This window comes from Aplidium turbinatum, chromosome 6 (genome assembly GCF_918807975.1).
Source record: "Aplidium turbinatum chromosome 6, kaAplTurb1.1, whole genome shotgun sequence".
NCBI classification, from domain to species: domain Eukaryota; kingdom Metazoa; phylum Chordata; class Ascidiacea; order Aplousobranchia; family Polyclinidae; genus Aplidium; species Aplidium turbinatum.
Window position 1 is genome coordinate 17,462,505 of NC_137477.1, and position 13,548 is coordinate 17,476,052.

Sequence of the window (13,548 nt, forward strand, 5' to 3'; positions counted from 1 at the left end):
CCAGGTGGGCGACGAGTCAAGTGGGCGACGAGAAACATTTTAGGAGATTAAAAGGGGTCGCGAGCAAAAGAGTTTGGGAAGCCCTGCGCTTACAAACAAGTCAGAAAAATACTTCGGTACGAAATATGATGACCTACCGCAAGTGTTTATAATATACAAGATATCTTCATATTGGCTGTTTTAATATGGAATGACCCATTAGTTCCGATAAACCGTGACGCGGCAAATTGCAAAATAATGTGTCAAGATGATGTCACAATGCAAATTAACATCAAACAGCAAGCCGCCATTACTAGACAAAGGATAATGAAAATGTTTCTTCCAATGCTTTGTGAAACACAAATCAATCATTGCATTTTAAAGTAAAAATTAAAAGTGATATTTTATGATCTAAGACAGAAAATATGACTTTATAACGACTGACAAGCTTCGATGACTCCAACCACTCCTTGGCCTTTCGTTTGTCTCTTTTCTGAGGGGTTTCTCTGCTTCACGATAAACCGTGACGCCGCAAAGCAACTAGATAAATTATCGGAATGGCCCGTTTCGGTGAGTCCGATTCGGTGAGTCCGATTCGGTGAGTCCGATCTCTTAACGGGGGATTTTTTCAAATTTTTTTTTTAATTATCGGGTACTGTAGCCTAATTATCATTGCCGTTTTAGGGTTAGAGGTTTGGGGTTAGGGTTAGGGGTTAGAGGTTAGGAACTCACCGAATCAGACTCACCGAATAGTAGCAGACCCGTATATTAGGGCGGTACACGACAACTGGGCAAGACAAACTGGGCGATACCCACTTGGGCGAGACCAGGTGGGCGACGAGTTAAGTGGGCGACGAGCCAAGTAGGCGACGGACTAAGTGGGCGACGGCAGCGAAAGTTTAGCCGTTCGGAACGGTGGTGACATATATAATTTATTAACTCGTCGCCCACTTGGTCCGTCGCCCACCTGGTCTCGCCCAAGTGGGTATCGCCCAGTTTGTCTCGCCCAGTTGTTGTGTACCGCCCTAATATACAGTATATATATATTGTGGTATTGGTAAGTAACTTTACTATGCAAGTAACTTGAAGTAAGCTTCTATTTTTTGGTTGGCTTTTTGCATATTCTGATCTGTACAATACACACATCTATACATTCATGATTAAGTAAATTGAATCACTATTATCACGCTTGGCATTGAGCACTTTGAGCTTGGTATTAATACCACTTATGGTATATACTATTAATGGTTAGTTGCAAATTTGGTTGCGTGAAGCCAAGATGAAAGCTCGTTGCTAAACTTTTTATAAAACAAATTCTCTTGTTTATCAACGATTTTTAAATGAATTGAATGCATATAATAATGATAGATTTAATTGAAAGAAATGATTGATTGATTGAATCTTTATCCTCGGACTGGGAAAGCTTCTTGCAGAGCTTAATCCTGGCAGTTTCGCATACTTGTAAAGGCTTTGAATCACTGACGCAGGCCCGGTCACCGAGATTGACAGAGTGAAGTTTCCGATTGTTGAAGTCTTGTTGCAGGCAGGCAGTATCACAGTAAATTGTCTTCAGTTTGATTCCAGGGCTTTACGTATTCACAGTATCTCATTAAAATGGAATTTAGTTCTTATTTTATTAAAACCAAATTCGCAAACGTCACGAACTGTATCGAGTATATACAGTATATATTTATAACACAATCGAAAAGTTGCATAAACTTTACTTTTTAAAGTTGTTACAACATGACACTTCAAGTACTGTTCTTTACAAAATCCATGCAGTTAGAATAGCATGGTATTGCTGTAGTCGAAACAGTTATCTTCCGCTTTTATTCCTTCTTACCATGGTAATAGAGTCACGTTGTTCGTGGGATGCACTAAATAAATTCACTGAACAGTTGCATGTAGAAATAAGATGTATACATTGCGACCTCAACCATTGTTCACTTTTTGCAGAGTTGAATTCGTCGTTGGAAACAAACCTGTGGAGCGGTTCCGCATGATTGAACGTCACTACTTTCGTGACCAGTTGCTGAAAAGTTTTGATTTTGATTTCGGATTCTGCATCCCCGACAGCAAGAACACTTGTGAGCATATCTACGAGATGCCACAGCTTGGCGCTTCAACAGGTCAGTGAAGACCAAAACAGGATAAAAAAGAACAGGATGTTTGTGTGGTTAAAGATTTTGATTGAGTAGACCAATGACTGAAAGAAGAAAAGTAACAGTCGTGTTCGCATTAAAACTTAATTAGGTTTCTTACCAACACACCGGCGCTTCCCTCGACACGTGTGGAACCGACGTCCTTTTGAACGTCAGACAAACGCTTCAGGTAGGCTGTAGTTATAGTTGCATTCGTCCTGGGCATGACGTTAAAACTGCAACCGGTGGGAAAGGCTTCAGTGTGGGAAACTCTGGAGTTATGGGGAATATGGAGTTACCCCTTAGTTTTCCATTACTCCCAGGTCTGCTCTGGCCCGTAGCAGTAGCACCTGTCAGGGCCCCAGCTATGGGTCAAATAACACCACTCCGGCTTGTCACCTTATTCAAACCTGGATGTGTGGCAAACTGTGCGGAAGAAGCTCATCACTGGATATAGCTCAACGGACAGGAAGGCACCATCCAGTATCACAGTTGCAGGACGTGCCCAAGAGCATGACGTGACACGTAGACGTTATGGTCATCCTGCTGCATCTCATGCTTCACCCAATCGTCTCGACCATGTCTTGCCATTGGACCCTGAAACCTGAGAGTGAGGTTGGAGTCCTGCGCAGCCCTCCCTCACTTAAAACAAAATCACGCGCAAGTCATGATCCTGGATTAAGAAGTCCATCATCATCATCAGTTATAGTTGCGTAATCGGCACTTTGAATCCACACAGTTTATGTAGCTTATACTTGTTATGCGATCTTGTGTGCCATGATAACTGTAGCCCTCCACCCGACTTGCTAATCATCTCTTATTTTAAAGTTGTTAAAGCAGATTCCTTTTAAACAACAACAAAAATTTGCTTAGTTGGTTCCATTTTATGTTAAATTTACGTAAAATTTCATTACATTACCATAAATAATTGTTCAGTTTTCGGAATTTTTTTCAACTATTGAAAAGCGCTGAATCATGTATTCTCGTCAGCAGATTTAGCTACGTGCACTTTAGTGTGTTTTAATAACAACAACAAATTGCAAAAAGCCAATGATTGTAAAGCGATCAAAGCCTTGTGCCAAGTAGCTTGTTATTAAAACTAATCTGCTTTAGTAATTTAAAGACATTACATACTTTGGTGGTATGGGCAAGAAGCCAGTCGGTTGGAGGACCGCAGGTACTGTAGCATACTCCCATGATCTTATAACAAGAATACGCAATATTGTAGCCTGTGTACTGTGTAGGTTGATTGATTGAATCTTTATCCTCGGACTGGGAAAGCTTTTTGCAGAGCTTAATCCGGGCAGTTTCGCATGCTTGTAGAGGCTTTGAATTACTGACGCAGGCCCGGTCGCGAAATTTTTTTTCCCACGAGATTTCTGTATCATTGGTTCTAGTCACTCTAAAAGTAAGATTTTCCGACAAGTGGTTTGAGAGATTGGTTGATTCAGATTGCGAAATAACTATTTGCCAATGATAATAAAATATAAGCTTTCCCTAACCCTACTTTTTTTTAAAAGCTCTTGTGCACCGCAAAAATTAATTTAAAGAAAAAAAAAGTTTAACTTTGACGGGTGTCGAACCCTCGTCCTCACGATCACTGGGCAGACGATGAAGCCACTGAACCAACCGTGACATCGAGATAATGCTGCATTCACAGGGTTTTAATACAAACTTTTACCAAAATATGTAAATGAGACAGAAATCTCGTGGGAAAAAATGTTTCGCGGCCCGGTCGCCGAGATTGGCAGAGTGCTCAGATCTTGAAGCTTCTTCGTTCTAGAAGTCACGCGCTAACCAACTGAACTATCCGGGCGGGCTTGATTCAAAATGCCGATTACTCAGCTTTAACTTTAGACTACCTGAAGCGTTTGTCTGACGTTCAAAAGGATATCGGTTGGACACCGGACGAGACACGCGCCTGTGTGTTTCAGAAAGGTAATTGCATTGTTTAATGCGGACTGAAATGTTGCTATGTTGTTTTACATCAATAGATCCGAAGTAAATCCATCAATAAAAAGACTGGTTTCTGAAGAAAACGTGAACGTTAATTGTATGTTAAATGTATGACATAAGTTAGCCACAACAGGCGTCGTCTTGTAAGACGCTAAAGCGAAGTTCATCTCCATCCGTGCTTGCTTACTGCAAGCTACCGTAGCATTCACAGTCATTGAAGGAAATATGAAATGTCGTGTATCATGCAACATGAGACATATGGTTGTTGCTTGTATCAGAAAGAAAACATACATGTCCTTTAACGTGGAGCTGATAAATGACCCCGGTGTGTGTCAGATATACAATACATAGACTTGGATTTGAATCCGACCGGATTTGAGGTCAGCGATCAGATTTGGATTTAAGCTATTTCAACAACCGGATTTTGATTTAGACCTACGGTGCTAATTTGAATATTATTGTCTTCCTAAAAATGATACAGCTTCGGTAGAGAGTTTGTCTTGTTGAACCATAGGCATACGAAGCCGAGCAACGTTATCAAGTTTAACATATTAAAGATTATTATATTTACAAAAAACACAAAACTACGCAACAATTAAATATCGAACGTTTTCGACATCAGACGATGTCCTCTTCAGGAATAACATATATATACAACTTTTACTACATCTGAATAAAATACAATGGTTATTATAACTATAAACATGAAAAAAAAAACTGCACAGTACTTCTGACTTAACTCAAACTCAACGATATAGGCTCTGCCAGAATCATAGGTAACTGCATCAAAAGGTGTTGAACAGATCACATGATGTGGTAGAAAGGCAAGGTGCGAAAAAACTAATTTTAAAATACAGAGAGCAAGAAGGATGAGCCACAAGCAAACAATTGTCTGTTCAAAGGTGGATTGTTGCGTTTTATGAACAGGGCTTCTAAGATTTTAGTTTGATACTCAGACCTGCCTCTGGACATAATCTCAAATTGTTTTATAGAAACGTTGTTTTTGCATACTGTACACGAGAAAATGTGATCTTTAATGGCACTTTTCTGATTATTGACCCTGATGTGTGTCAGATATACATAGACATTAAATTATCGGGTACCGTAGCCTAATTATCATTACCGTTTTACGGTTAGAGGTTAGGAACTCACCGAATCGGACTCACCGAATAGTAGCAGACTCGTATCAAATCATCCTTTAGGGTTGGAGCTGTTGGCAAATCCATCTGGCTGCCAACTATGACTTGATGTGGAGCAATGCCACGCGAACGAGGAAAAGACGGCTGTTATTGTCGGACAAAGGGGCTTTGTTTGCTGATTGTCGGGCATTGTGTGTTTTGGCAGATACACATGCTCGCTTTGTTCCTTATTTCAATAAAAGAAATTCCTTGATTGACTTTGATAAAACCACTGTTTACGCCATTCCTTGTTGAAGCTTGTTTGGAAAAGTCTTTGTTGTCGCATCAGCTGTTTGCTTCTTCTTCCAATTATATTATTCTGTTAAATCAAATAGGTAAATCTGGACGTATGTGATATACAAAGTCGTTGTTCAAGCTGTGAACCCTGATGTACCACATCGCTCTCGTTTATACGATTTCTGCTTATACTTATATACCTCACTTGCTACCTATCATTTCGCTTTCATGTTTTTTTTGACACTCGGCCAGCTCTATGTTCACTGGCTAGGTTTTTTTTTCGGTGATTTATCGGTCATTGACCGATTTTTTAGCAAAATGTCCGAAAAAAAATATAGTCAATTTGGTCAAAATGTCCAAAAAAATATATAGTCAATTGACTATATATGACCAAAAATTACCGAAATAAATAAAATTGACCGAATTTTTTCAAGTCATTTCGGACAAATGACCGAAAAGTCTTGGCAAAAAAAACCCCAGAATTCACTGGTAGTAGGTTTGGTTTATTCTCTTAAAAATTGGCTAGAAAAAGAAACTTCTAAGTGCTCACCCATTGATTGTATCCGTTTCATAGATTTAGTTTGATTTTTCCTTACGAACATTTGCTGTGTGAGCTCTGCGGTATCTTATTTTATGAAGCGTAACCACACGTGACATTTGACTTATCGCAGCTTTTCTTTCGCAGTGCGTGAGATGGTGGAGCATCCATTTGATACAAAGTCGGATAGCTTCTACTTTGTCAACGGGAAGCTCATCATGCACAACAAGGCGGATTACTCCTACAGGGGCGACAGCAATCAATAAATTTAGTCCCAAAGACCGCACCGGGGATCAATAAACATTATCTTTCGATGTCAGCTTTCATAAATAATCAAATCCCGTTTATCGTTTTGTATTTGTTATATTTTCAAGCACAAACCTGCATTTCCGTGCATGCTATTAGTGGCCGCCTATGACTTGATTGTTGATATGAAAGGAACCCTGGGATGAAATTGGAAGTCATTACCCTTCTGCCCGCTTACAGGAAAATGAGTGGTCCGACCTATGATTATTATGCGACTTTTACGCATGGATCGATGCCGCCATCAGAAGACTCCGTCGCGCACTTTCTCTAACAGATTGTACGTTGTCACGTGTAATGGGCTCATGATTCTTTATCGTTTTATGACGTTCAAACAACACAAGCATCGTGCTGTATACGTTCACATTGGCATGCAGAGGCTAGCTTCTTTGTTGTTGTTCGTTTATGAAATGCATTTCCGAAAAAAAACTCTCCTTTGTTGGTAAACTTTAGACATTGGCGACGTAGTTGACCACAAGGTTTCGCTATCTTATGCAGGTGCGACATACGTCAGAGGCGCGCCATTTTGAAAGCTTGGTTGGTCTTGACCAACGCCTTTTACCGTGTTTTAGTATAGCTTCGATGTTTTTGCACCCTGCTCCAGTAAAACGGGAGCTATTTTCTGATTTTGCAATGATGCTAAAGCTGTAATTATGAGCGCCACCAAGCGAAAGCTCTAAAATTTATTCCTTGTTTGAATAGAGAAATGATTGTGAATCAATTGTTATGTAACAATCCCACAACGCCTGTCACATTAGACTATTCTGGCTCTAGGTAGTTGGAATGCACTTTAACTAAATAATTATAAGCCCACACAACTTAAAGTTGCTTTCAAACTTGTGAGCAAGGCTTCAAACATGAACGTATGAGATATCTTTATTCTTTTGTCTTGGTTCTCTAATCACCCGAATAACTTATGAACTTGTATCATATTCAGCTCATATATCTTTCTGTTTTCGCAGGGCCAAAATATTTTGTTCTCAGCGACCAAAACTGTAGCTTACATAATTTTTATTTCAATTTTTTAGTAAGAAAAGTGTATAGTTTTTTTGAAAGTCTCGTGTATTTGACGCAGTTAATTTGATCACCCTTTGCGTAGTAAACGTTTAAGATTTAGCTCCACTGAGGATTGTATTACTCTTTGTCTCTTTCTGAGATGTAAAAAATATTTTTAGGTCACTTGAGTGATCATTGCCAATGCGCGTCATCACATGATGAGATAATTTCATGCTCTGTGGGCTGGAATATTGATGAAAAGTGAATTGAAAAATCGATTACACCACTTAAGCTAATTAACACAATCTATATTTTTTTTCTATATATATATTTTTTTTTTGTACTCAGATTAGCCCTGACAATCAAAGTCCTGTGTGGGCGTCGAACGAACATTGTCCACGTGTTGAACATCCTATCTTTGCAACCTTTGTACATACAATTATGCCAAATTTTTATTCTAAATATTTTTATTGTCTTACAAAATAGTAGACATTGTCTGTAGGCTACAGTTCCTTCTTGGCATCATCTGTGGCTGTTTCAAGACAGGTGGTGGTCACATATACAGTTATACACTGGTCTTGGAGACGCTGCGTCAGTACATTTGGCTATAGAGCTAGCTGGCCGCACCTCTCAGTAACAAGTCACGATGCCAACCTCTGCAGTGATTTGTGTGTGTGCATCACAATAGTCGTATTTGTTGTGGAAGCTTGTTATGGCGGTGCTATCCGTCTCATTGGTGCATGTATACGTGTTGTTACTGTTATTACACGGCGGAAATCAACTTTGGGTCGACTTCGATTATTTTTTTGTAGTAACAACCAAGGGAAATAAGTCGATTTGAGGCTGAATCCGGTTATCACAAACCAACGTCTTGAAAAATTCAGCGTCAATCTAGTTCGCTACAGAACTGTTTCAAAGCATCCAGCTAGTTACACAAAAAGCTCAACATGAGCAAAGCTTGCTCATTGATGTCGATCGGTAAAGGATGAAAGTGACGCTGAGGCCAAACAGTGGTGAAGTCCCATAAGTCCAAAAACACAACGTTTCTCATGTTTTTAAATACGTCTTTTAAAATCGTATTGTATCGCAGCAAATACCATTCAAACTTGTACTCCACGATTGAAAACCCTTTAACAATTATTTTTGTTTCTGGGAATTGCTGGTGGTGCTTCAGGATGGCACTCTTGATTCCGTCGAGCCTGTGAATATATACCGCTGGTTCATACGTGAGCAAATGCAGTCCAATCGTAAAAATTACAAAGACATCTTTTCCTCCTACCAGAATATCGCGAATCGAATCGCTAATGTATGGACGAGTGTAAGGAGGTCCGCTGTTTTTTAGAGGAGGGCCATGTGCTCTGAAATACATTGTGATATTGTTTCTTTGAAACGTGTTATCATATGCAATTTTAGGCTGCTGCCAGATTTGGTTGTTGTTTGGCCCTTCCACATAGAGCCACAGCTTGTCTACGATGAGGTAGAAAAAATAACGAATGGTTGAATCGCCAAGGAAATAAATTGTTTTGTTTTTCAAGCACTTGGTGATTTTTCTTATAGACGTTAAGGAGTTTTTACACTGTAGCGACATCCATCGGCGGTTTTGAAAAAAGCCACTAATGCCGTAAGTTCTATTAAAAGACTCAAACGTTTGCTTGCATTTCGGTAATTTGCTACGAATGTTTTCCACAGTTTTGTTGCTCGAGTGACTCGCTAGAACATTAATTTGTGGTTTCACAATAATTGAAACTTGGCAGCAAGTGTCATTGCAAATGGACGTGAACTTTGTAAAGTCAGTCGGTCCATCACCATTGTAAGCAATGTTCACAATGGGAAAGCAGATACCAAAAATAGGTTTTGAGCAGAACCAGGGTTCACGGTTTCGTGGATTGCTGTAATCACATTGAGCAAACATTCTGAAAAGGAAATGAAGGGTCATTACTGCAAACCTATTCTAAGTAAAGAAATCAAACATACCCTGCCACAAACCAACAAGATGTTAAAACTACACGGAAAAGCTCTTGTGTGAGCAGTGCTGTGTTAAACCTTTTGTGGGCCCCGGGGCCAGAATAATTTTGGGCCCTCTATCGTCAAGCAGACCTATAGTGTTGTGTAGGCTATTCTTTCACTGCACTTATGTGGGAATGTGGCCTGGCAGTTTCGCATTCTTGTAGAGGCTTTAAATCACTGACGCAGGCCCGGTCACCGAGATCATAGCCGTACGAGCCAGGGGGGCAGCCGCCCCCCCTGTTGTTTCAAAACGTCGCGAATTTGGGCAAAATCTTGCAATTATTAGGGCAAAAATTGCTATATGAAAAGCGACAAAATTGCATGAATTAAGAAAAACTATAAATTAATATCTTTTACCTATCAAACTAAGTACAGCCTCTTATTTGCACAAGAAATGTGCCGCAAAATTTTCATTTGGCCCACCCGTATTGATGTATTGTATTGCATGATGATCAAACTGTAGTACGAAATGCATTTAACCAACTGCATCATTCCAATTTGGGCAGCCACCAAAATATGTCTCTAATACTTTTGTGAAACTGCCCAAATCAAAACACAAAATTTGCTATATAGCTAATTTTATTAATTTTCACAGATGCATCGTGTTGATTTGGGCTGCTGAAAACATGAAATTATCTGATGAAACTGATTAGTCTGTTTATGCAACTGCCCAAATTAGCGTGAGGCAGTTTCCCCAAAATGAACAAATTCATTAATTTTTCCCATTTACAAGAGACTTGTAGCTTTATTTCCGAAAAATGCCAAAGAAAACATGATCTTGTTCTTTTGCTATGCCACCGGACAGCACCATTTTGCAAGAATATTCATACCCACATTTTTGTTGAAAATACTCTCACAATGCACCAAATTCACAGTAAGTTTTCAAAATTTTCTGGGGAGGCCCCCCTGAGCCCCGGCCGCTGGGTGTCGCCATAAGCGTCAAAAACTCTCCCCCATTTCAAAATTCCTGGCTATGCCACTGCTGGGGATCTTGTTATGTTAGTTTTTTACTGTTATCATGCACCGCATAGCCTACATTACATTTGGGCAATTTCTATAAAAGCGTGCAGATTTGGGCAAATTTACGTTTTGCCCCCCCAAAATGGTTTGGTCTCGTACGGCTATGACCGAGATTGACAGAGTGAAGTATCCGATTAACATGGGATATGCCAGGCCTATAAGGTATTTGAAGATAAGAGCAATTTCATGTGCTACCGTAATATTCAGAAAAAAGTAAATAGCTTACAGAAGAACGTTTCTGCTAGAAGTAGGCCTACCCAGCATTCGATAAAAGGCAACTCAGATGAGCTATAAAAGGTGGATAATAAGTGCTGCAAGTTACTCAATTGCCTAAATAGGCCCTAAATTTTTTCCAAAATTTGCTTTCATTTAATAGAGTCCCTTGCATTTGATGTGCCCTTGCGCAAGTGCACTCTTATTTTTTGTGGTAGGCTACAAGGACAGTGTGACATTTTGAGATGTTTTGCGTTGCAGTGCACGAGAAGACATTGCAATGCGGCAGCGGACAGGTTTTTCCTGCTCGTGCCATCACGAGTCAAGGATATTTATAATTACGGTATTGTATATAAATGTTGAAAATGAAATGATACGGTAATTAAACTATCAGAAATGCTATTTTGGCTACACCGAACAATTTTCTAAGACAAAAAACTTTTATTGATGAAAATAAATTGAATGGCCTATGTGGATTCACAAAGAGCCCAACTCCATTTTTTTCATTTCACTTTTTGTGCATTCCGATTTATCTCAATAAAAAGAAATTTAATGTGTGAATTCAAAAGGGCCCTCCAGTTTTTTTTCATTACACTATTTGTGCTTTCCAATTTTTTTCAATATCTTCTAAATGATATGCCTTTTACCAGTAGCCTATGTTTAAGAATATAATCATTATCGAAGTTTCAACACAAAAGTAAATGACCAAAATAATTAAAACGATTGTGAAAAAACACTTTGTGGCAATTGGGCCCTTCTTGAATTCACATATTCAATTGCATCCCACCTGTTATATGTTAAATACATTTCTGCAGATCATGTTACTAACGTTATCGCATTTTAACTTTCTGTTAAGATAGTAATGGTGTTTTTAGAGATGTTTCAGTGTAGTAAGGGCTCAAATTTGAGATGTTTTAGTTTAATAAGACCTAAATCATCTTTTTAATGGATAAGTCCACGCAGTGAACTTTAGCAGCTCAAAAAACTTTACTGAAACGCAAGTCTTTGTGGGCCCCCTGAGATGGTGGGCCCGGGGGCCGGGCCCCCTTTGGCCCTCCCCTTAACACAGCACTGTGTGTGAGTGCAAATCACACACAACACCAAGGTTGCCAGGTATTAAATCTGAGAAGAATTCGGACAGGTAGCCTATGCTATTGTATAAAATTCCGACAATTCAGAACAAACAGGAAAAAATGTATTTAATGGTGCAGCACTTCAATGATATCTGAGGAAATTAAATGTCTGAATGATTTGCTGGCCGTTGGACACAGTAATAGTATATAAAATTAGGCCAATTTAACGTTTTCTGTCGAATTTTAGGCTACCTGGCTAGTGCACAGTCATAAAGCAAAGATGACGAAAGCAGGTTGTGCGGAATAAAATTTTTGGCTGGTTTCGCCTTTGCGGAAGTTACTATGATTTATTGTATTAAAATAATCCAACTCACTTTTCTTGGTGAATGTCACAAGCTGTTGATTCTCCATTTTCAAATTGTGCAAGGTATGAATGGTCAAAAGATGATCGAGCTTTTGCAGCTGATAGTGACTTTTCTATTGCTTCAAGCGACATCACAAGCGTCAAATCCAACTTGAATCTTCCTTCGAAAAACAGGGGTGCTCGAATCGTATAAGAGCCATCCTCGTTATCGGTAACACGACAGGGTATGCCATCTGGGTAAGACTTCAAGCTACTAGTGGTCTTAACTATTCGAGCTCGAAAGTAATCTCCGCCAAATCTTTTTTTCTGCCCGTTTTTGTCTAGTGAGTAAATAACTGAGAAAAATTCTTCTCCAACTCTGTATGGTAACTTAAAACGATTTCGATTCACCAACAACGATTTTGTAAAAAAGAGAGGGTTTTTCATCGGGTTAAGCTTTTTATACATTTTTAAAGCTTTTGTCAATTTAGGAAACAAAATTTTCCACTCCTCTTCTGGCTTGTCGAACTTGACAAATCTCAATGGATTAGCCAGTTCTGGAAAGAAAATCTTCCACCTTTCATTTATATTGCTTGGAGTCCATTTTTCCCATGCATTTAAAGGCAATCCGTATGTGTCTCTATGGATCATCCCATAAAAAGCGGACTTAGAATTAAGAGCTGACAGCGGACCGTCATACTTCAGCAGTTTCAGCGGCACTTTGTTTTTTGTTCTGCGATAGGACACTTTCGTCGACAATCCATGGCGATAACTTGCATATATGCAAAAAATAAATACTAGCCCCAACAAGACATATATAATACAGCTTGACTTCGTAACCTGACTAGAAAATTTCATGTAGAAGTCTAGGCTTAGGCTTAACCTACGTATTTTGTCAAACACCCTGTAAATAATTGTAAGACCAATTTATAGAAGATTTTAAGTATTTCCGAGGTTAGTATAGGCTAATATTTCGCTTTTTTATTCTATAACTTAATGCATTTTTTTCTGTCTATTAGCCTACTGAAACTGAGGAATTTTTCTTTGAAGAGGTAAAACGTGGAGATACTTTTCAAAGTGCCATAATTCTCCAAGGAATCTCGTTTTAATAAATTTTTATCGAAAAAAACATGGTGATAAATATTTTCCGGAAAAAAATCTCTCTGATAAATATTTTCCCGGATGCAATATTTTTGTAAGTGTTCTCCTCGTAAAAAAATAAAACTATTTGGCGGGGAAATATTTACCAGAATGGATTCATACCGATTACCGCCTCTAAGTATAAATAAATTTTCTTTAACAGTCAATGAGAACGAAACAAGTGACAGAGATGGGACAAGATGCTAGGCGGATGAGCAATTATTGAGCATGGAAGAAAATAATAGGAATCACGAGTGCTTGTGAGGTGCCAGAAAAGCTGAAGAAAATACTCCTATAAAACGATAGTAGGCTATATTGTATGGGGTGACGGTAGGCTTGAAGAAGAAAAACAGCAAGGGGTTGAAATTAAAATGCTGCTAATAGTGTTAGGAGTTGACAAAGCAGGTCCAAATAAGAAATGAAT

The 13,548-nt window shown here is 39.0% G+C and overlaps 2 protein-coding genes across 3 annotated transcripts in view; one reads left to right on the forward strand and one right to left on the reverse strand.

Annotated features, from left to right (window-relative positions):
- The window catches only part of LOC145771648 (protein unc-119 homolog B-A-like), a 24,238-nt gene extending 16,129 nt beyond the window's left edge, over positions 1-8,109 (forward strand). Inside the window, exons 5-6 of the mRNA XM_082583375.1 lie at positions 1,936-2,108; positions 6,177-8,109. Coding sequence (XP_082439501.1) covers positions 1,936-2,108; positions 6,177-6,295 — 292 coding nt within the window. The 3' untranslated portion in view covers positions 6,296-8,109. The remainder of the gene's footprint in view (positions 1-1,935; positions 2,109-6,176) is intronic.
- LOC145771647 (NXPE family member 3-like) lies at positions 7,678-12,883 on the reverse strand. Of its 2 annotated transcripts, none has more exons than XM_082583374.1 (2): positions 12,016-12,883; positions 7,678-8,527 (listed from the first exon to the last, which is right to left on the reverse strand). In XM_082583374.1, exons 1-2 carry the CDS (start codon positions 12,840-12,842, stop codon positions 8,254-8,256), a joined length of 1,101 nt encoding a protein of 366 aa, XP_082439500.1. In that variant the 5' UTR covers positions 12,843-12,883; the 3' UTR covers positions 7,678-8,253. The 2 variants fall into 2 exon arrangements, with proteins under 2 accessions (XP_082439500.1, XP_082439498.1); XM_082583372.1 differs by having other exon boundaries at positions 7,678-9,241.
- Between the last annotated feature and the right edge of the window lie 665 nt (positions 12,884-13,548).